The sequence below is a fragment of the Scyliorhinus canicula genome, chromosome 13 (assembly GCF_902713615.1).
Source record: "Scyliorhinus canicula chromosome 13, sScyCan1.1, whole genome shotgun sequence".
Classification (NCBI taxonomy): domain Eukaryota; kingdom Metazoa; phylum Chordata; class Chondrichthyes; order Carcharhiniformes; family Scyliorhinidae; genus Scyliorhinus; species Scyliorhinus canicula.
Window position 1 is genome coordinate 121,195,512 of NC_052158.1, and position 23,611 is coordinate 121,219,122.

Sequence of the window (23,611 nt, forward strand, 5' to 3'; positions counted from 1 at the left end):
CCACAAACTTCAATCTGAGACATTATTTGAGGAGGAAAGGAATCGGTGGTAAGTTTACTGAGTTTGTGTTGTTGGCCTTGGTTATTCCTATGTTTAAGTGGAGGAAACTGCGGTTCATCCATAACTTGATGTTCGACAAGGGGGCTAACAACATAAGTTGTGGAGGGGGGAGAGAATAATCTAGGTGTTTTCTGTACACCTGAAACCTGGTGTCACATCTTCCAATGATGTTGCTGAGGGGCAGTCTAGATGAGGAAGAGTATGGTGCCAAGTATTACTCATTCCGTTACTCAAGGTAACCGTATCGGGACTGTAAGAGAAGCCACCATTGGAGGTGCTCCAGTTAATTGAATTGCTAAGACTGGAACCAAATTAGGACAATTCCATTAAGCCAGACAATGGAAGAGAGGTTGGTATGGCCAAGCATGCTGAAGGTTACAGAGAGGTGCAGGAATGAAATATGCTTCTTTGACTCAGGCGGTTTCAGGGATGTAAATCTATTGGGAGAGATGTAACACAAAGTTACAGGAAGAACAACTTTTACTGTCGATTTGACCACACCCCATTTAAGTATTTCATAACTTGTGACTAATAACAGTATAGTGCAGCACAGTGGTTAGCAATGTTGCTTCACAGCACCAGGGACCTGGGTTTGATTCCCGGCTTGGGCCACTGTCTGTGGGGAGTCTCCCCGTGTTTGCGTGGGTTTCCCCGGGTGCTCCGGTTTTCTCCCATAAGTCCCGAAAGAGGTGCTTGTAAGGTGAATTGGACATTCTGAATTCTCCCTCAGCATACCCGAACAGGCGCCATAGCGTGTTGACTAGGGCGTTTTCACAGTAACTTCGTTGCAGTGTTAATGTAAGCCTCCTTGTGACACTAATAAAGATTATTATTATTATTATTATTATTAAATAATTATTGCACACTAGAATGCAAGAACTAGAAGCAGGATGGGCCATTCGGCCTTGCTACGCCATTCATTAAGATCATGGCTAACCTGATCTTGCCGTTTTTTAAATGTGTGTCACTTATGTTAATAATTATATTTGTTATTAATGGAATGGTAAGAGTTTACGGGTTTATGCTTTTACATGCTTTGTGCCACTTAAGTGAGGATAATAGTAACTGATTAACAAAGGTAACATAATAGCATCATTAACATATTACTTTGCTGCAGAAAAAAGTAGCCAAATTAATTTCAAGATGTAAAGCAATTTCAAGGTGTAAAGCAACAGAAGTCTTTTCTCCTCTTGAATATATAATAAGCACTGGGAAATCAAATAATTTCTGATTTTGCTGCATTACATTTTGAAATTAATTTTTAAAGTTTAGCCCTGAGGTACTGAAATGGTTGCCTTAGACAGTCAGTTACTTGGTGAAAAATAATTTGGCACGTCTCTGAAAATGAATAAAAGAGTGATCGTTTTCATCTGCAAATGACAGACCAAGCTATGCCTTAGTGATTTGGGCTATCGTGTCATGTCTGCCCTCTTGAACAGGCGTGGTGGATGTTATTGTATGAAAATAATGCTCCTTTAACTGTAGCACTGGAATGAGGCCTTCGGGATCCAGCTGAGAGTCACAAAATACTGTTTAAAACAACCAACTAATGCTGCATAAATGCAATTCAAGTACTGTTTAAAATCAAAGACTGACTTTGCAGTTTCTGGAGATATCACATAAAACAACTTCACTCGGATATTAACTATCTTTCACATTCCAGAAATTATGTCACCCTTTGTCTTACAGTCTGACATATTTAGCAAGAATCAAAGCTTGTGGGTGCTGAAGAAAACTGCATCACATCAGTGGCCCTCATCAGCACTCTACGGTTAGATTTTGAAACCACTGAAGGGTCAGCATAACTATATGCCTTGTATTTCCACGGTTTACTTTTGTTAAAAGCTGTGTTGCCTGGACATTTGTTCAGTGTTGAGGGAGCAGTCTCGGTTTTGGCAACCTGATCAACGCCAGGAGGATGTTCTTCTAATGTTCCACATTTAGCTACATTATCTGAATGCTTAGATTGATTGAACATGTCACTGTGTTGATAATCATCTTTTACTTCAAACAATTCATCGCATGGGGGTGGCAGAATTTTAGCAGTGATAGAAGGCTGTAATTTTTGCGGAATCTCTTCCAGCTCTTTCTTTTTGTATGACCCAGGGCCCTGAGTTTGTGAAATTTTTGTTGCCGCTGCAACTTCCTCTGGTGTTTCTTGGCGCCGTTCCTCTTGCACGACTGTGGGTTGTCCATCTGAGTTAACTGAGTCACTCAGCTTATAGGGAGAGTATTCATTTTCTTGCAATTGATTTTCTGGGAGAATGTGGATTTTGGTAGAGATAGCCAGCTCTGATTTTTGCGAACTTTTCTCCAGCTTTTGCTTATCACATGAGCCAGTGAATGGCTGTGAGCTTCTGGTCTGTGAATTTGCTTCTGTATTTCCCTTCTGTATTTGCTGAGGTTGTTCCTGCAGCATAACTGTAAGCTGATTAGTGGCGATGACCAATTCTCCAGAATGATTTAAATTGTAATTATTTTGACAGTAGTCCCCTTCTTTCGTGTGTTTTGGGATTTTAGGAGGCGTCGCAGGTTCTGATTTTTGTGCAATTTCTTTCAGAGTTTGCTTTTCACACAAGTTGACGGACGGTTTGGAGCTTTTTGTTTGTGTAATTGATTTCTCGACATTTTCCTTTGATATTTGTAGAGGTTGTTCCCTTGGCTTGACACCGTGCTGTACAGCTGCAATAATCAAGTCATCAGACTGATGGAGAGTGTACTTATTCTGCTCCTCGCGCTGTTTTATTCTGTGCAATTCATTGTTTGGCAGAGTTACAGTTTCAGTCGTGAGAGCAGGTACTGATTTTTGTAGAATTTCTTTTAATGTTTGCATCTCGCACGTGTCAGAGAGTAATTCTGGGCTTTTGCGTGGTGATTTTGTTGTTTTCTCTGTATTTTCCTTCCCTGTTTGAGTTGGATTTTCCTCTGTGTTATTTGTCATAAATAAAGAGTCTTCAGTGCATTCTGGCAGTCCTTCATTAGTTATGATTTGGGGAAGGCCAATAATTCTGGTGTCTCCTATTACAGGTGTTGAGCCTTCTGGGATGTACTTGGGTGTCTGGAATTTATTTTCATGGATATTGTTTATATCAGAAGGACTTACTTTGGAAAGACATAATGGAGAGTCTCCAACCGTTTCTCCTAAAGGAAATGTCTTGTTGACATTTTCTGCAAAATTTACATTTTTCACATCATTTTTACCAACATCATTACTGGTCCTACTAGATTCTGCCAAATTATTTATTTGATAGCTAGCTTGGAATTCTGTAGCTGGATATAACATTTCAGTGACCATTTGCACAACTGGTTCATCCAAAGTAATTCCTTTGTTTTTAGTCTGAGAACCCAGTTGTATATGCATATCAACTTCACTGGCAGTCTCTGAACATGTATCATTGGCTTTATCTGTATGAAATGTTTGCTTCGCCACCTTTTGTAGTGTATTTGGACGAAGAGACGTGGTGCCATTTTCAGCACCTGATTGTCCAACAGCAGCATCTATCTTTTTACCAACTGGAAATTGTTGAATTATCGAGTCAATAGCCTGCTGCAAGCCGGTGTGTCTATTATCTATGGTGGGAAATTTGGGATTCAGACCATGAGTTTGTGCAGGAGTGTGACATAGAGTTGTGATATCGCTTTCTGCCCTTGGTTTTTCAAGAACGCTGTCATCCATTTTACTATCTATAGGTTCACATTTTTGTTTAACCATTGAGCTAGTTGGACTAAGCCCTTCAGTAAAGGTGGCTTCTTGTTTGTCCACTGTGGAGAAGTTGACTCCAGTGCTCTGAGGAACTGCAGCAGTGTTGCATTGTTCCGAAACATTTTTTTCCTTTTGCTCAGGAGGCTGTAGTTTCTCCAGTTTACTTTGAAGACCGATTTTTGTAAACCTTGACTGCAGAAGCTGAAATTTAGTAGGCCTCGGTTTTCCTTCGGTTTCAGGTGATTTTGCTTTTGTGCCAACTTGTGCTGTAGTCAATTCATTCGTTAGGTCTACAGACTTTTTGGTGTTCGCATTCTTTACCTTTTCCAGCTGAGCTATGTAATTGATCAGATTGTTGATTTCATCAGTTGTGCGCTTGCACACAAACGTCCTGGCAACTGGATGCACGTCTATAGACTTATCGCCTTGGGTATGATCTGCACTGAGACACAAAGGTCTGCAAGAGAATCAAAGTTTAGAGCTATAATCAGAAGGGTTCTATACCTACAGTTGCTTAGTAGCACAGAACTTGAATATTGTTGAAAAGAGTTCCCATCAAACCTCATGCAACTTTCTCCATCTTTAATTTTCTTTCATACTATTCAATCCTGTTATTCTGGACTCCCATGTATCCCTCCTCTTGCCATCTTGATCCTTCTCTTTAATAATCTACAAAGCTTCCCCAAATACTTTTGTTCTACCTTTAAAGCCTATATCAAGCCTTCAATTATTTCTGTTAGTTCTTCCATAAAATGTTTGCATCCATACATTTTCACTGCTCTAAAAAAATGAATGTTTGCAACAGTAAAGGTGCTGTTTAATGGCACATTATTGAAATTAGCAATTGATCAGCTAAATGTGAACAAATAAAAATGGCAAAAATGAAGCCCAAATAACCTGCCAATAAATTACATTTCAGGAAAATATGCATGGGAAGTACAGCAAAAAAAAGTTATCCTATTAGTAACTGCAGATAAAAGGTTTTTTTGGGGGTGGGCAAAATTATTTCGATATTAAGCAGGTTTTTTATAATAAACAGTACAGAAAACATCATGAGTATGATATCTTTCAGTATCAGTAATGAAAGCAATTTATCAGCAAGAGAATCCACAGGGTTGTTAGATATTTGTGAATATTGATTTATTTGTGTGTTATGCCTTTCCATATTAATAAACATTTTCTACATGGTACCATTTTCCTTCAGGTAGCTTATTTCCCATTTTTGAATAATAGATTGGGCATCCCTGGAGAAAGGTGAAAATATTTGTATGGGGACATACCATTTAACTAAACTTTATGTAAGTAACATGCAGAAAGTACCCCATCTGAAGGCAGACTAGTAACTTTATCTGCTGAAGTTGTTGAAAATCAGTGTGCAAATTTTGCAACATTTATGCAGCGAACGTATTATTAATTGGACTGTAATTCTAGACTTTGAATGATTTCTATATTAGGTGGACTTACCTGTCTGTGCTAGCAACCTCATACAGCTGCCTCCCCAGCTGTTCTAGATGGCCTCTGAACTCCAGGTTCTGGTAAAGGCTCATAGGAATATTGTCAAATCCATAGAGAATGCCATACAAAGAGCCTGCAATGGCACCCGTTGCATCACTTTCCCCTGTAGGGTCACAGTATAATTTGCAACATGTAATGATTACTTTTCACGTAAGAGGAAAATATTTGAACTGCATGTCTAATTTGGTGTTCAACAATGTAAGAAGCCTTACTGTTTATTTCCTTTGTTCCCATTTCCGTTTTATTATTTTGGTCTGTGGCCATCCATAATCAGGATGTGTCCTTGAGCAGAAGGTTCAAAGGTGAAACAGCCTGCTTATCAGGACATTGTGTTCCTAGGCTTTGCATTTTGGAAAGGAGAAGCCAGATTCTTCAGCACCAGGTGGATCCTAGGAACCAGCTTTGGAGGGAGTTGGTGTGATTGGTTAACTGGCAACTGATGTGTTGGCCAGGGACAGTATTCTGTCTGACGACAGTCAGAGTTCCTGCGTGATGTTTCTGAGAGAACTTGACAGGTGTTTAGAACTTGGAAGTGAAAGGAACTCTCTCTATGGGCGACATTCTCCCCTACCCGGCGTGACGGAGGGTGCCGGCGTAGGGGAGTAGCGCCAACCACTCAGGGGTCGGGCCTCCCCAAAGGTGGGAATTCTCCCCACCTTTGGGGGCCAGCCCCGCGCCAGAGCGGTTTGCACCAGAAGACTGGCGCAAAAAACCGGCGCCCCCGGCAGCGGGGCTGGCCGAAAGGCTTTCGCCGGTCGGCGCATGCGGCGACAGTGACGTCAGCAGCAGCTGGGCGCTGACGTCACTGCCGGCGCATGCGCGATGTGGGGTTCTCTTCCGCTTACGCCATGGCGGAGGCCGTGGCGGACGCGGAGGAAAATAGTGCACCCAGGGCACTGGCCCGGGGTCTGAGCGGGGGGCCCCAATCGCGGGCCAGGCCACCGTGGGGGCACCCCCCGGGGTTCGATCGCCCCCACCCCCCCCAGGACCCTGGGGCCCGCTCGCGCCGCTGATCCCGCCGTTCCAGAGGTGGTTTAAACCTCGGCGGCGGAAGAGGCCTACCAGCGGCGGGACTTCAGCCCATCCGGGCCGGAGAATCACCGCAGCGGCCTCTCCGATCGGAGTGGCGAGATTCCTGCCGCCGCCACTGCCCGGGTGGCGGAGAATCTCTGCCACGGCGGGGGCGGGATTTTCGGCGGCCCCAGGCAATTCTCCGACCCTGCTGGGGGTCGGAGAATTTCGCCCCATATTTCTCTCTCCTGCCAGCTTAAGGAAAGAGCTGCTATTGTTCTGAAAGCAGAGTGCCTGACAAATGCTTTGCTGTGAATCTGAAATGATGCTGACTTTGTCGAGAAAGTAGCCAACCTTGCCAGGGAAAACCATCTCAACCCTAGAAGGAAGTGCCAAACAAAACGTGGTTAGGTGGATTGGCTATGCTAATCTTTTAGAGGATTAGTGTAGGCTGGATAGGCCACATGGCCTCTTTCTGCACAGTAGGGATTCTATGAAAGTGTGAACTTCAGAAAGAAATTGACTGTACATCAAAGATTCTTATTCTTTTATTTTTGTTAATATTTTCTTTCCCTTTCCACCACCCTTTCCCCTCTGTTGATTGTCCGTGTGTGTGTATATATATATATATAGAGAGAGAGAAGAGAGTAGGGCAAGTTAGAAAGGGGGAGAGAGAAAGGGTAGTAAATAATCAGTTACATTTTCTGCCCGTTTAATTATACTGTACATAATAAAAGGTTACTTGTGTTTTAAAATTATAAACCTGGTGATTGTAATTTATTGGGCTCGATCAAGGACCTCGGATCATATAAATAAAATCTAATTTCACCAGTATTGCGGTTCTGGGGCTGGAATTGACCGCGGACTAGCCCAGGGAGTCGAGACATAGTTTGGGGGCTTGTCCGGGATCTTTGAAATGGGAGACAGCGACGATTTGGGGTACAGTATATATTAAAGAGGCACTAGGTTTGTGATAGCACAACAGGATGGCTTTGAAAGCTGCTAATGCCTTTCAGTTAGAGGACTTGTCTTTGATTTATTTACAAGGGCTTCAAAAAGAGAAGTTAATTGAATTGGCAAGTGTATTAAAAGTAGATGTGCTGATTAAGGCTAAGAGGGCAGAGATGTATGATGTATTAGTTGAATGCTTAGGTCTGTTTGAAACATAGGAGAGCCCAGAAGCAAGTACTCCAGCTAGTGTAGAATCAGAAACACTTTCTGGCGGAGAAACCCAGCTGGAGAGAATTTGATTGCAATTTGAGCATGAGAGGGAATTTTTAAAAATGGATGTGCCAGAAAGAGAGATGGAGATGCAGGAAAAAGATGAGGAAAGAGCATATGAAAACAAAATTGAAATGAGGAAAGTTGATGTGGGCGGCGGCACGGAGGAGCAGTGGTTACAACTGCTGTGTCATGGCACTGTAGACCTGGGTTCGATCCCGGCCCCGGGTCACTGTCTGTGTAGAGTTTGCGCATTTGTCCCGTGTTTGTATGGGTCTCACCCCCACAACCCAAAAGATGTGCAGGTTAGGCGGATTAGCCCTAATTGCCCCTTAATTGAAAACATTAATTGGGCACTCTAGATTTATAATTTTTTTTTAAAAAGGATTACAACAGGCAGCACGGTGGCACAGTGGTTAGCATTGCTGCCTGTGGTGCTGATCCCGGCCCTGGGTCACTGTCCATGTGGAGTTTGCACAGTCTCCCCGTTTCTGCGTGGGTTTCACCCCCACAACCCAGAGATGTGCAAGTTAGGTGGATTGGCCACAATAAATTGCCCCTTAATTGGGAAAAAAAATTGGGTACTCTAAATTTATTTTTAAAAAAGAGAAAAAAAAGAAGAAAAAAAAAGGATTACAACAAGATAAAAAATACTATTCTGGATGGATATAGAATCTCCATGGCGCAGAAGGAGGTCATTCAGCCCATCGGGTCTGCATCAACTCTCCTACCTAGGCCCACACCCCCAAGCTATCCCGTAACCCAGTAACCCCACCTAAACTTTTGGACACTAAGGGGCATTTTGGAATGGCCAATCCACCTAATCTGCATATCTTTGGATTGTGGGAAAAAACCGGAGCACCCAGAGGGAACCCACACAGACAGAGGGAGAAAGTGCAAATTCCACACAGACAGTCACCCGAGGCCGAGGAATTGAACCCGAGTCCCTAGCATTGTGAGGCAGCAGTGCTAACCACTGTGCGGCCCTAATATGAATTAGGGCCCCAATATGAATTAATACGAACTAATATGAATTAGATCTGGAGGCACATAGGCAAATGTTTTGAAATGTAATGAAACAGCCCGGACAGACTTGTGTTGAATTTGAAAGGGTTAAGCCAGGGGTGGGCAAACTACGGCCCGCGGGCCGCCAAAGGTATTTCTGCGGCCCACCAAGTCATTAAAAAAAAAAAAAAATTTTTTTAAGGTTAATGGGGGGGCTGTTGGGTTACTTACTGGTATAGGGTGGATACGTTGACTTGAGTAGGGTGATCATTGCTCGGCACAACGTTGAGGGCCGAAGGGCCTGTTCTGTGCTGTACTGTTCTATGTTCTATATGAGGCGCCCAGAATCATAACCGGGTGAAGTAATTATTTTACTTAATATACTATGCGGCCCTTTGTGAATTGTGAATATCTGAATGTGGCCCTTGCACGGAAAAGTTTGCCCACCCCTGGGTTAAGCAGAACAATTTTAATAGTTAGGTAGAAGCATTGGGAGTTAAAACTACATATGAAGCTCTGAGAGCACTGATTCTCTTGGACGAATTAAAAAATGTACTGCTTCCGATGATAAGAACCCATGTTGAAGACGAAAGGTAGATAACCATTACACCGGCTGATGATTATAAGCTGATCCATAAATTTAAAACTGTCACCCCCATATTTTTGAAAAGGGTAAGTGGAAGAGTGAAAGGAGGGCAGAATAGCCAGGGTAAGGGTGTTACTATATTTTAGAGAATCACAGAATCACACAATGCAGAAGAAGCCCTTCGGCCGATCAAATCTGCACCTACCTATCTACCTAGTCCTATTTACCAGCACTTGGCCCATAGCTTTGAATGTTATTCACCTCCTAGGCAGTGCATTCCAGACCATCACCACCCTCTGTGTAGAAGAGATTTCCTCACAACCCCACCAAACCTCTTGCCTCTCACCTGGGGTTGCACGGTAGCAGAGTGGTTAGCATTATTGCTTCACAGTGCCAGGGTCCCAGGTCTCGATTCCCAGCTTGGGTCACTGTCTGTGCGGAGTCTGCACGTTCTCCACGTGTCTGCGTGGGTTTCCTCCGGTTGATCCGGTTTCCTCCCACCGTCCAAAGATGTGCTGTTAGGTGAATTGGACATTCTGAATTCTCCCTCTGTGTACCTGAACAGGCGCCGGAATGTGGCGACTGGGGGCTTTTCATTGCAACTTCATTGCAGTGTTAATGGAAGCCTACTTGTGACAATAAAGATTATTATGATTAAAACATGGCCCCCGTACCCCCCGTGATTGACCTTTCAACAAAGGCGAACAGCGACTCCCTATCCGCCCTGTCCATGCCCCTCATAATCTTGTACACTTCGATCAGTTCGCCCCTCGACCTTCTCTGCTCCAATGAAAACAAACCAACCCAACCACCCTCTCTTCATAACCTAAATGCTCCATCCCAGGCAACATCCCAGGGAATCTCCTCTGCACTCTCTCCAATGCAATCACATACCTCCTATAATGTGGCGACCAGAACTGCACACAATACTCCAGCTGTGGCCTCAACAACGTTCTATAGAACTCCAACATGACCTCCATGCTTTTGTAATCTATGTCTCGATATATAAAGGCCAGTGCCCCATATGGCCTTTTCACCACCCAATTAACCTGCCCTTCTGCCTTCAGAGATGTTTGGACAAACACTCCAAGGTCCTTTTGTTCCTCAGAACTCCCTAGTGTCACGCCATTCATTGAATACTTCCTTGTCAAATTATTCCTTCAAAAGTGTATCACTTCATCCTTTTCAGGGTTAAATTCCATCTGCCACTTATTTGTCCATTTGATCAACCCATCTTTATCTTCCTGTAACCGAAGATACTCAACCTCACTGTTAATCACCCGGCCAATCTTTGTATCATCCCCATACCTATTAATCCTCATTGTCATTCATGTAGTTTATATAAATTATGAATAATAGGGAACCTCGCACAGATCCCATTGGTACCCCACTGGACACTGGCATCCATTCACTAAAGCAGCCGTCAGTCATCACTACAAGGAAGCCAATTTTGAATCCACGTAATCAAATTACCCTGTGCATTTTCCTCCGTTAAAAGTCTCTCATGTGGGACCTTGTCAAATGCTTTGCTGAAATCCATATAACCTACATAATCTGCACTACCCTCATCTACACACTTGGTCACCTCCTCAAAAAATTCAATCAAATTTGGTAGGCGTGACCTCCTTCTGACAAAATCACGTTGACTATCGTTGATCAAACTTTGCCTCTCCAAGTGTTCCCAAAATGAAACGGGAGATTGAGTTTTCTAGGTTTATGTGGGTTCTATAGACAATTTGTACCTAACTTTAGTACCATAGGGGTATATTTGACTAATGTGTTACAGAAACAGGCAAAAATAATATGGTCTACAGAATGCCAAACAGCTTTTGAAAAATTACCAGCTGGTAAACAAACCAGTGTTGGCCGCCACTAATGGCAACGGACTCCAAAGACCTGGGATGGGGCAGTGTTATATCATAGAATTTACAGTGCAGAAGGAGGCCATTCAGCCCATCAACACTGCCGCGGACCTTGGAATGAGCACGTTATCTAAGTCCATACCTCCACCCTATTCCCACACCTCCACCCTATCCCCGTAACCCCACCTAACCTTTTGGATACTAAGGGTAATTTTAGCATGGCCAATCCACCTAACCTGCATATCTTTGGACTGTAGGAGGAAACCGGAGCACCCAGAGGAAACCCACGCACACACGGGGAGAGAGTGCAGACTCCGCACAGACAGTGACCCAAGCTGGGAATTGAACCTGGGTCTCCGGAGCTGTGAAGCAACTGTGCTAACCACTATACTACCGTGCTACCGTGTTACTACAGGACGACGAGCCACGGATAGAGAGACCTGTGGGAGATTTTATGAAGAAACTGGGCGGGATTCTCCGACCACGCGCCGGGTCGGAGAATCGCCGGCGGGCGCGCGAATCGCGCCACGCCGCCGGCATGCGATTCTCCGCAGAGTGGAGAATTGGTGCCATTGGCGCCGGCGTGGTTGGCGCGGCGCCGGTCGCGGGCCGCACTACACGGCAGGCCCACCTATTTTCCGGCCCGGATCGGTCAGACGGCCGTAAGGAAAGAACCGGGTCCCGCCAGCGCTGTTCTAACCTGCTCTGGGCCGGTGGGACCTCGGCGAGTAAGGGTTGGGTGGCGGTCTTTGGGGGGCGGGGTTCCGAGCCTGAGGGCCCTCCGATGTGGCCTGGCCCGTGATCGGGGCCCACCGATTGGCGGACCGGCCTCTGTGGCTGAGGGCCTCCTTTTCTAAGCGCCGGCCCCTGTAGTCCTGCGTCATGTTGCGTCGGGGCCGGTGCGTTGAAGCAGGCCACTGCGCAGGCGCGTGTTGTTGGCAACGGTGCCACTGTGCATGCGCGGATCCCGTGGCGCACAGTTCGCGCTGGGATCTGCAGCTGGAGCGGCGCAAACTGCTCCAGCCCGTGCTGGCCCCCTGGAGGGAATCCCGCCCACTAAGTCTGTGCCAAAGAAAATACTCCACCATTGAGAAGCAAGCCTCAGCATTTTGAAGTTTATGTTCGGCAAGATAATAGGAAAAGCTTAGTCTATACTGACCATAATCCGCTTGCGTTTATGGAAAAGTTAAAAACTTGGAAAGCAAGATTATTCCATTGGAGTTTATTGTTGCAACTTTTCAATGTACAAAATGTGCATGTATCTGGAAAGGACAATATTATTGCTGATGCATTGTCATGAGTTTAAAGCTGATCAGTGGCACATGTAAGATTGGGAAACTTGTGTAGTGGGAAAGGAAGGATGAATGGATGTGTGGTTTGTGACACATACCTCGTGATGAAACGTCACCTAGCACTGATGTTTCATGCCTCTAAGGGGGGAGGCACGTAAGAGTCCTCCCTGTTTATTTCTTTTGTTCCCATTTATTTTATTTTATTATTTTGATCCATGGACCATAATCGGGATGTGCCTTTTAGCAGAGGATTCAAAGCTGAAACAGCCTGCTTGCCAGGACATTGTGTTCTCAGGCTTTGTATTTTGGAAAGGAGAAGCCAGACTATTCCACAAAGAGTGGAATTTAGTAACCAGCTTTGAGGAAATGGTTCGGTTGGTTCACTGGCAACCGGTGGGTTGGTCAGGGACAGTGTTTTGCCTGACAATAGTCAGTGATTGGTTGCTGCGTGGTGCTTTCTGAGAGAACTTGGCAGAAGTATTTAGATCTTGGAAGTGAAAGGAATGGTCTCTCTCTGTCACTCTCCTGCTTGCTGAAGTGAAAGAACTGCTCTATTGTTCTGAAATCAGCCTTTGCTGTGAACCTGAAATGATGCTGAGTCTGCAGAGAAAGTAGACAAGCTTGTCAGAGAAAACCATCTCGAGCCTAAAAGGAAGAAGTACCAAAAGAAAAGCCTGAACTTCAGAATGACATTGACTGAAAGCCATCCCAGTGCATCAAAGACCCTTATCCTTTTATTTTAGTAATATTTTATTTCCCTTTCCACCACCCTTTCTCATCTGTGTTTATGTGTGTGTGTATCGAGAGAGAGAGAGAGAAAGAGATAGAAAGGGTGTTTCAAAAGAGGTAGTAGATAGTTAGTTACACTTTCTGTTTAATTAGAATACCATGCATAACTTAGTTAAACATTACTTGTGTATTAAAGTTCAAACCTGGTGTCTGTAGTTTATTCTGCTCAACCAAGGACCTCTGGTATTTTAAATAAAATCTAACTTCACCTGCGTTGCGACTCTGGGTTAAGTGGGGCTGGAATTGACTGTACACCAGCCAGGATGTCATGACAAGGGAAAGATTAAGCCTTTCAATTCAAGTATGAGCAGTTTTTTAGTTTTATCTATATAATATATATATCTTTGACAGCTTTTGAGTTTAACAGATATATTAAAATGCTAGTACTTCATAAAATGATGCTTTGAGTTTTTACTTGCAATAAATATGAATATTCACTATAATGGTAAAAAAACAATAGCAATTATAACGTCCCTCTCTTAAAATTAATCTGTTACTATAGAAAGCTTGACATTTTCTACTGCTGTCATCAGTTTTTTTGGTCTGAATAATTCAGATAGCATTTATAAATTATTTACCCAACAGTGGCTAGCATTAAATTCTATTCAATTCTTACCCCAATGAAACATGGCTGAATAACACAGCTTTTTCCAATCTTTCCCAGCAAACAAAAGTGCATCATAGGCAATCAATGTGGTTTCAACTCCTTTACTCATTCCACTTGCTTCAGAACGCCAACGCCTATACAGCTGTCATATTTTTAAAAAAAGGTACAGCTGTCATTTTCAATCGAGCAGTATATGTCAAGGTAACCTAATTAGAAATAATCTAACATGATGCAATAATATTGGCTTTAACAGCTATTTCTTGCATTGCTTTATAAAGTGTTCAAAATAAATTTCTAAGTATCAAATCTGATAAAGTATATAACGAATTGAGTTTAAAAATATTGGCCTCAGATTGGGTGCAACTATCTGCTTTACAGGTGTAAAGCAGTGGTGGTGAAGTGGGGGGGATGTGTTCACTCATTCCACACTGTCAGTGTAATGTCTGCCTTTGGCTGGGTTCTTCCAAAGGTAGCCACAGTGCATACCTGAAATCAATCCCCCGACATAAACAGGTTAAAGACCCCAACACCTATTTCAGGGGATCCTTTGCAAAGGTGGTCTGTGAATGAATGCAACATATTACGTGCTTGCTGTGATTAGTTTTCTTAGGTGGCCAGCAATCAAACCAATGGTCCTTTGAAAAGCACTGCTGGGGGCTGCTATCTGAAAAATAACTGTAAATGTGTTTTTACTTTATTGTGGAGCCAAGTGGAGCACATTACAGATTGCTTTCCCCTGCCTGAGCCGGATGTCAACCTGTGACCATCTAGCTGCCTCCTGGGCCATAAGAGGTGCCCAGAGCTCTTTGGTCCTATGCTAATGAGACCCTCCCGCTGACCTCAGTGGGTGCGAACAGTGTGTGCCAGGATTCCATACAGATTTGATGATGAACCGGTTTACGGAACAATATCATTTTTTGAATTACTCTGCACGGGATCAGCACTAAAAACAGACTGAGAGGAATCCGAGAGGAATGTCTGTGGGTGCAGAATGAGGGCAGGACTGGGCATAGTTGTTGCCGGGATTCTCCGACCCGGCGCCGGGTCAGAGAATCCCCGGGGGGAGGTGCGAATCCCACCCCGACACCGGCTTCCCTATTCTCCGGCGCGTTTCTGGGCGCCAGCAGGATTTCCGCCGCGCCGGTCGGGGGCCGTTGACAGCGGCCACCCCGGCGATTCTCTGGGCCCCGATGGGCCGAGTGGCTGACGAGTTTAGCCCAGTCCCGCCGACGTGGATTACTCACTTCACACACAGCGGGACCTGGAAGGTAAGTGTGCGGGAGCCATCCTGGGAGGGAGGGATCCGACACGGAGGCCTGGCCCGCAATCAGGGCCCACCGATTGGCGGGCGAGCTGGTTCTGTGGGAGCCTACTTCACGCTGGGCCCCTATAGGGCTGCACCATATTTCCCAGGGGCCGCCGCGGAGAAGGGAACCCCTGTGCATGTGCGGAAATAGCTTGGGCCGTTTGGCGCCGCTTGGATCTGCGGGAACCACTCCGGCGGCAACCTAGCCCCCTAGAAAGGTGAGAATTCCTCACTTTCGGGGGCCATTGACGGCAGAATGGTTATCGGCGGGGTCCCAAATTTCACGCCGGCGTGGGGACATAGCCCCATTATTGGAGAATCCCGCCCATGATGTCCTCCAGATCACACAACTTGCTGTTACTCGCTGTCTGGGCTTTCAAGACTTATAGAACTTTTTTTTTTTAAATAATTTTTATTGAAAGAGTTTTTCCATACAGACATTTACCCCTACTAATTTTTAAATTATTTACAACACAATCCCTCTAGGCAAATATCCCTCCCTCGCCCGCCCTCTCGCGTGCCCCAGCCCCCCCCCCCCCCCCCCCCAAGCAACAACTTAACAAACAAGGCAGCCTACAGTTTCAGACATGAGCAGCGAGCAGACTTGCCCGCGTTACAGTCGTGCTTGTCCCCCACGACCATTGCTGCCCCCCCCTCCCCTCCCCCCCCCCTCCCCTCTCCCCCCCCTCCCCTCTCCCCCCCCTCCCCTCTCCCCCCCCTCCCCTCCCCCCCTCCCCTCCCCTCCCCCCCTCCCCTCCCCTCCCCCCCTCCCCTCCCCCCCCCCTCCCCTCCCCTCCCCCCCCCTCCCGTCCCCTCCCTCCCCTCCCTCCCCTCCCCTCCCCCCCCCTCCCCTCCCCTCCCCCTCCCCTCCCCTCCCCCCCCCTCCCCTCCCCTCCCCCCCCCCCTCCCGTCCCCTCCCTCCCCTCCCCTCCCCCCCCCCTCCCCTCCCCTCCTCCCCCCCCTCCCCTCCCCCCCTCCCCTCCCCTCCCCTCCCCTCCCCCCCTCCCCTCCCCTCCCCCCCCCTCCCCTCCCCCCCTCCCCTCCCCTCCCCCCCCCTCCCCTCCCCCCCTCCCCTCCCCTCCCCCCTCCCCTCCCCTCCCCCCTCCCCTCCCCTCCCCCCTCCCCTCCCCCCTCCCCTCCCCTCCCCCCCTCCGCCCCTCCCCCCCCTCCTCCCCTCCCCCCCCTCCCCCCCCTCCTCCCCTCCCCCCCCCCTCCCCTCCCCCCCCCCTCCCCTCCCCCCCCCTCCTCCCCTCCCCCCCCCCCTCCCTCCCCTCCCCCCCCCTCCCCTCCCCCCCCCTCCTCCCCTCCCCCCCCCCTCCTCCCCTCCCCCCCCCTCCTCCCCTCCCCTCCCCCCCCCTCCTCCCCTCCCCCCTCCCCTCCTCCCCGGGTTGCTGCTGCCACGACCCCGTATGCCTATCTCTGATCTAAAAAGTCAAGGAAAGGTTGCCACCGCCTGGAGAATCCCTGTACCGACCCTCCCAGGGCAAATTTGATCCTTTCTAGCTGAATATAGCTAGCCATATCGTTAATCCAAGTTTCAACGCTTGGAGGCCTCGCGTCCTTCCATTGAATTAATATCCTTCGTCGAGCCACTAGGGACGCAAAGGCCAGTATTCCGGCCTCCCTAGCCTCCTGTACCCCCGGTTCTACCCCGACCCCAAAGATCGCAAGCCCCCATCCTGGTTTGACCCTGGACCCCACCACCTTCGACACCGTCCTTGCCACCCCCTTCCAGAACCCTTCCAGCACCGGACATGCCCAGAACATATGCACATGGTTCGCTGGGCTTCCCAGACATCTGACACACCTGTCCTCACCCCCAAAGAACCGGCTCATCCTTGTCCCCGTCATGTGAGCTCTATGCAGCACCTTAAATTGAATGAGGCTCAGCCTCGCACACGAGGAGGAAGAATTGACCTTCTCCAGTGCATCCGCCCACGTCCCGTCTTCTATGTGCTCTCCCAGCTCCCCTTCCCACTTGGCTTTCAGCTCCTCCCCTGATGCTTCTTCCGCCTCCTGCATTATCTTGTAGATGTCTGATATCTTCCCCCCTCCGACCCAGACCCCCGAGAGCACCCTATCACTCGCCCCCTTACTGGGGAGCAGGGGGAACCCCTCCACCTGCCGCCTAGCAAATGCCTTCACTTGTAAATATCTGAACATGTTTCCCGGGGGGAGCTCAAACTTCTCCTCCAGCCCTCCCAGGCTCGCAAACCTCCCCTCTATAAACAGGTCCTTCAGCTGCCGTATGCCCACCCTGTACCAGCTCTGAAATCCCCCGTCGATGTTCCCCGGGATGAATCTATGGTTCCCTCTTATTGGCGCCGCCAACAGACCTCCCATTTCCCCCCTGTGTCGCCTCCACTGCCCCCATATCTTGAGGGTGGCCGCCACCACCGGGCTCGTGGTGTACCTCGTGGGGGGGAGTGGCCATGGTGCCGTTACTAGGGCCCCCAGGCTTGTGTTGCCACAGGACGCCCTCTCCATTCGTTTCCAAGCTGCCCCCTCCCCTTCCATCATCCACTTGCGCACCATTGACACATTTGCCGCCCAGTAATACCCCGAGAGATTGGGTAGTGCCAGCCCACCACTGTCCCTACTCCGCTCCAAAAAGACCCTCCTCACCCTTGGGGTGCCATGCGCCCACACATAGCTCATGATGCTACTCGTCACCCTTTTGAAGAAGGCCCTAGGGAGGAAGATGGGCAAGCACTGAAATAAAAACAAGAACCTTGGGAGGACCGTCATTTTGATTGACTGCACCCTCCCCGCCAGCGACAACGGTACCATGTCCCACCTCTTAAATTCCTCCTCCATCTGTTCCACCAGCCTGGAAAAGTTCAACTTGTGGAGGGTCCCCCAGTTCCTTGCCACCTGCACCCCTAAGTACCTAAAGCTCTTTCCTGCTCGCTTGAAGGGGAGTCTCCCAATACCCTCTCCCTGATCCCCCGGGTGTATCACAAAAACCTCGCTTTTGCCCAAATTTAGTTTGTACCCCGAAAAGTCCCCAAACTCTGCTAATAGTTCCATTATCTCCGGCGTTCCCCCTTCTGGGTCTGCCACGTACAGCAGTAGATCATCCGCATACAGCGATACTCGATGTTCCTCCCCTCCCCTAGTCAGTCCTCTCCACCCCCCTGAACCCCTCAGTGCCATCGCCAACGGTTCAATCGCCAGTGCGAAAAGTAGGGGGGATAGGGGACATCCCTGCCTGGTCCCTCGGTGGAGCCCGAAATACTCCGACCTCCTCCCGTTTGTCACTACACTCGCCGTCGGGGCCGAGTAGAGCAACTTCACCCACTTAATAAACCCTTCCCCAAACCCAAACCGTTCCAACGTCTCCCACAGGTACTCCCACTCCACCCTATCGAATGCCTTCTCCGCGTCCAGCGCTACCACTATCTCAGCCTCCCCCTCCACTGCCGGCATCATAATTACATTCAGCAATCTCCGCACGTTCGTGTTGAGCTGCCGCCCCTTCACGAACCCTGTCTGGTCCTCATGGATTACCCCTGGCACACAATCCTCTATTCTAGCTGCCAGGATCTTTGCCAGCAACTTGGCATCCACGTTCAGAAGCGAGATAGGCCTGTAGGACCCGCACTGCACGGGGTCTTTATCCCGCTTCAATATCAGGGAGATCAGAGCCTGCGACATTGTCGGGGGCAGAACCCCCCCCTCTCGCGCCTCATTAAAGGCTCGTACCAGTACCGGTCCCACCAAGTCCACATTTTTCTTGTAGAATTCCACCGGGAACCCATCTGGCCCCGGCGCCTTCCCCGCTTGCATCTGACCTATTCCCTTGACTAGCTCCTCTAGCCCTATTGGCGCCCCCAGCCCTTCTACCAGCCCCTCCTGGACCCTTGGGAACCTCAATTTGTTTAGGAAGTCCTCCATTCCCCCTCTCCTCGTCGGCGGCTCAGACCGATACAACTCCTTGTAAAAATCCCTGAAGACCCCATTCACTTCTTGCCCCTTCTGCACTACCTTCCCGCCCCTCTCCTTCACTCCCCCAATCTCCCTAGCCGCATCTCGTTTGCGAAGCTGGTGTGCCAGCATCCTGCTCGCCTTTTCCCCATACTCATAGGCCGCACCCTGTGCCCTTCTCCACTGCGTCTCTGCCTTCCTGGTGGTCAGCAGATCGAACTTGACCTGCAGGCTGCGCCGTTCTCCCAGCAGCCCCTCCTCTGGTGCCTCCGCATATCTCCTATCCACTTCCAATAGCTCCCCCACCAGCCTCTCCCTCTCCTGCCTCTCCTTTCTTTCTCTGTGTGCCCTTATGGAGATCAGCTCTCCCCTGATCACTGCCTTCAGGGCCTCCCAGACCATCCCCACCTGCACCTCACCCGTGTCGTTCAAGTCCAGATAGCTCTCAATGCTCTTCCGGACCCTTTTACACACCTCGTCGTCCGCTAACAGCCCCACATCCAGCCGCCACAGCGGGCGCTGGTCCCGCGCCTCCCCCATTTCCACATCCACCCAATGTGGTGCATGATCAGAGATCGCAATGGCCGAGTACTCAGCTTCCCGTACCCTCGGGATCAGCCCCCTGCTCAACACGAAGAAATCGATTCTGGAGTACACTCTATGGACGTGGGAGAAAAAGGAATACTCCCTCGCCCTCGGCCTACCAACCTCCATGGGTCTACTCCTCCCATCTGCTCCATGTACCCCCTCAGCACTTCTGCCGCTGCCGGCCTCCTATTGGTCCTTGAGCTCGATCTGTCTAGCCCGGGGTCCAGCACTGTGTTAAAGTCCCCCCCATGATCAAGCCCCCTGCCTCCGACTTATAGAACTTGATAAGTGATCGCATTCACAACAAAATGAGAGAAAGGAAAATAAAAAATTTCAAATTTAACATTTTGAAATGCAGGATATAAATTGCCAACAGGAACCACAATCACGTCCCTATGTTACAGCTGCAATAGCATTGGTATGCATGTAAATCTTCAAGATAAGTGCAAATTCAAAACTCCTCTGTCACGGGGAAAGAGAAACTTATGGTACGGATGTTGTTTGGATGAGGAAAAGAGTTATATATTATTGCATGTACGTCATACCTCTGTGCCTGTGTGTTTTAAGTCCTTGCTTAAATATGTGCTGAGTTTTGTCAGCCCTTAGCCAAGTCACTATGTTATGATGTTGCAGCACAGAGATCTGATAACCCTGTCGGATATGTGTCATTGATGTCTGCTTACACTGCTGGAAAAGCCAAGAAGTCACTTTTGAAGCACAAAGAACCTAATTCCCATTTGCATTTCTTCAATCTAATTAATGAATTTGTAAATGTTTATATAATTATGGCAATGACTGAGTAATGTGAGCTCACTTAGAAATTAGTGAACGAACAATGTGGCACAGAACAGATGGCTAATGATAATGACGTCTGAATAAAATCAATAATTTTCAAATGTATTATTTTGCCCGATGTAGAAAGAAGAATTGAGGATTATCTAACATGTCGAGATATCTTGGGGGTTAAGACGAAGTGGGAGGAGGAGTTGGGAATAGTACTGGAAGAGGGTCTGTGGTGCGAGGGGCTACAAAGGGTAAATGCCTCAACTTTGTGCGAGGTTGGGGCTGATACAGCTTAAGATAGTGTACAGGGCGCACCTCACAAAGTCTAGGATCAGCCGGCTATTCGAGGGGTTGGAGGACGTCTGTGAATGGTGTGGGAGGGACCCTGCGAACCATGTACATATGTTTTGGTCCTACCGAAGCTGTAAAGGTTTTGGGGGGGTTTTACATGTGGACATGTAGCCCGATCCCCTAGAAGCCATATTCCGGGCGTTGAACCGGCTGGAGCTGCAGGCAGGAACGGGGAAGATGTTTTAGCCTTCGTCTCGCGGATTGTTCTTAGTTGGGGTGGAGGTCAGCTTCTCCGCCTTGTGCCTTGGCGTGGCAGGGGGACTTGCTGGAGTTTTTGACCCTGGAGAAGGTGAAGTCCAAGCTGAGGGGGGCAAAGCAGGGGTTCTACAATTGTTGAGGTTTGTTTATCATGCATTTTTTGGAGTTGGTTGACTGTGTGTGGCGAGGGGGGTGGCTGGGGGTGTTTTGTGGGGTTGTTTTGCATTGTAAAACTGTTGAAAATTTGTTGAATAAAAAAAAAGAACTTGCATTACAGAGTGCCTTACTATTACTTTTAATTGTTGTGACAACTGGAAGTCTTTACGAATATTGGATTCTATGTATTGGGCAACTTAAGGGTTAAAGGTTTGGGGTTAGAGTATGTTTGACTGCAGTCGTCATGTTTTTTAAAATAAATTCTGTTTTGCAGGGCCTGGGAGCTTTTAGCAGCCTAAAGGTGAAATTGACAAATTAATGTGTTTTTTAGTCTGGGCTAATTGACTGTTGTTTGACTGGGGAAAGTCCCTGGGGAGTTAATGTGCTATGGAGGCTGCAGAGATCAATTATTTTTCAGTTTGGGGGGGGGTGAGGTAATTCTAGGTGGAGTTAAGGAACGCAGAGAGACATTTTGAAAAGCTTTAGAGAGACATTTTGAAAAGCTTTAGAGGGACATTCTTTGTTGAAAGCTTTGGAGAGAGGAGTTGAAGTCTGATCTACCTGAACTGTACTTTAGGATAATTTCTTCTCCTGTTCTCTCAACAAAGTGGGGCCTGACTCACATGACCTGAAGTAAGGCAAGGAGAGGGATCCCAAATTTACCCCAGTCGAACCCTCTGCTGTTGACACGAATTTGGTCAACCCTCGCTTCGACCAACCAAACTTACCTTCCTTGGCCATTAAGTCTTGCAGTGGGACTTGATCCCAGGTCTTTTGTCTCAAAGTCAAGAACAGTACCACTGTGCCACAAGACCTGAGGAGCATGTGCTTTCACCAAAATGAGGCAGATTTAGCATTTCATGTGAAGGATGTCATTTCCAACTCCTTTAGTACTGCACTAGATTATGTGCTTAAAGCATGTAGTGGGACATTTCTGATTTGGGGCAAAAGTGTTGCCAACCGATTAAAATACAGTTAATCTTAATATCTGTTCTCAGAAAAAGGGGTGAGCTGGCAAATTTTCATTACCTTTTAAATGAACAAGAGAAATACATATTGAAACAGCTGCACAAGAGTGTCTGAATACCTTGGGTTCCCTGAGAACTATCTTACTTGTTTTGAATGAAATAACGTAAACAATTAAAATGACTCAATCCCTGTATACTATTTCAAACTCTATTTATCTCCAAGTTGCATTTTAAGTTGATGATTTCTGTTTCCTTCCAGTTCTTTTCCCTCTGTTCCTGAAGGCCACACAGTGTGCTAAATGACTTGTTAGATTATACCAGTGGGACTATTCTTAATGTGTGATCCCATTGAATAAATGCGTGCAAGTTATTTGGCAACACAGCTAAGCACTGTCCTGTCCTTGTCAGATGCCCGCATGTCTGCTTTCTGACAGACCTGGAATCGTGTTTCATATTTCTCTTCAATGTCCCAACAACACAAGATAACGGCATCACCCCAAGGTTGCTTCAGGGAAGTGCCAGAGATTCAACCTGACATGTTTCCCATTGACCCATCTGAAGCCCCTAATTGAGGTTTTATTTTATAAAGGAAATTTCCGTGTTTCCCTTTGGGGGAAAAAAACTACTGAAGATATTGATTTAATTTTATGGAATTTTAATTTAAATATTGAGTTGTAATGACCACTGAGCAGAATATCTTCAAGGAGCAACGGGCTCCGACTATGCTAAGTACTCAAAGGAGATAGTTGCTGAAGGGTGATTTTAAATTCATTCATGGGATGTGGGCTTCGCTGTCTATTCCAGCATTTATTGCCCATCCCTAATTGTCCTTGAACTGAGTGGCTTGGTAAGCTATTTCTGAGGGTATTTAACAGTCAACCACAATGCTGTGGTCTTGTGTCACATGTAGGCCAGATCAAGTAAGGACAGCAAATTCTATTTCCTAAAGGGGCATTCATGAACCAGATGCTTTTTTAATGATATGGTTTCATGGTTTAACAGAAGGATACACCTTCCATGATTAACTAAGGAACATGTAAGGCCAGGGATTCAATTCCAGACTTGTACACCAACCTCTGTGGTGGGATTTGAATCTAGGTCCCCACAGCATTGCCCTGGGCCCAGCGACGATACTGCTGAGCCACCTAACTGTGGAAAGTGCCACCAAGTTCACGTTTCAGAACAGTGACCTTTTATGAGAACATCGGATGCTGCCAGACCTATCTGATATTTCCAGCATTTTCTGTTTTTATTCCCAATTTTATAACTGACTTAGTTACCTTCAATAAATTTTAAAGCATACGCAACAAAATAATCTATGCTGCAGTAGGAAGAGCATCTGCAGCCACTTTCTTGAAGACCCTAAGATGCAGTCCATTGTGACCGGGGACTTGGCAACCTTTAATGCCATTAGCTTTCTGAGTGCTTTTTCTCTAGTGATGGTGTTTTTTTTTAAAGTTCCTCCCTCCCTTTTTCCTCTTGATTTTCTACTTCTTGGGATGTTTTTGTGTCTTCTGCTGTGAAGTCAGATACAAAATAATGTGATTCACATTATTAATTCTCCAGTCTCACCTTCTAGGAGAACAATGTTCACTTTGGCTACAATTATTTTTATATACTTCTCCCAGCTTTTACTGTCTCTTTTTATACTGCTCACTAGTTTTCTCTCATACTCAAATTTCT

At 47.2% G+C, this 23,611-nt stretch overlaps 1 protein-coding gene across 4 annotated transcripts in view; it reads right to left on the reverse strand.

Moving 5' to 3' along the window:
- Positions 1-964: 964 nt before the first annotated feature.
- The window catches only part of LOC119975422, a 62,100-nt gene continuing 39,453 nt past the window's right edge, over positions 965-23,611 (reverse strand). For 3 of the 4 annotated variants that reach the window (XM_038815057.1, XM_038815055.1, XM_038815054.1), the window contains 3 exons: positions 13,661-13,793; positions 5,228-5,381; positions 965-4,220 (listed from right to left, as the gene is read on the reverse strand). In XM_038815057.1, the coding sequence (XP_038670985.1) occupies positions 1,760-4,220; positions 5,228-5,381; positions 13,661-13,793 (2,748 nt within the window). In that variant the 3' untranslated portion in view covers positions 965-1,759. The remainder of the gene's footprint in view (positions 4,221-5,227; positions 5,382-13,660; positions 13,794-23,611) is intronic. The other variant, XM_038815056.1, reaches the window with a different exon arrangement.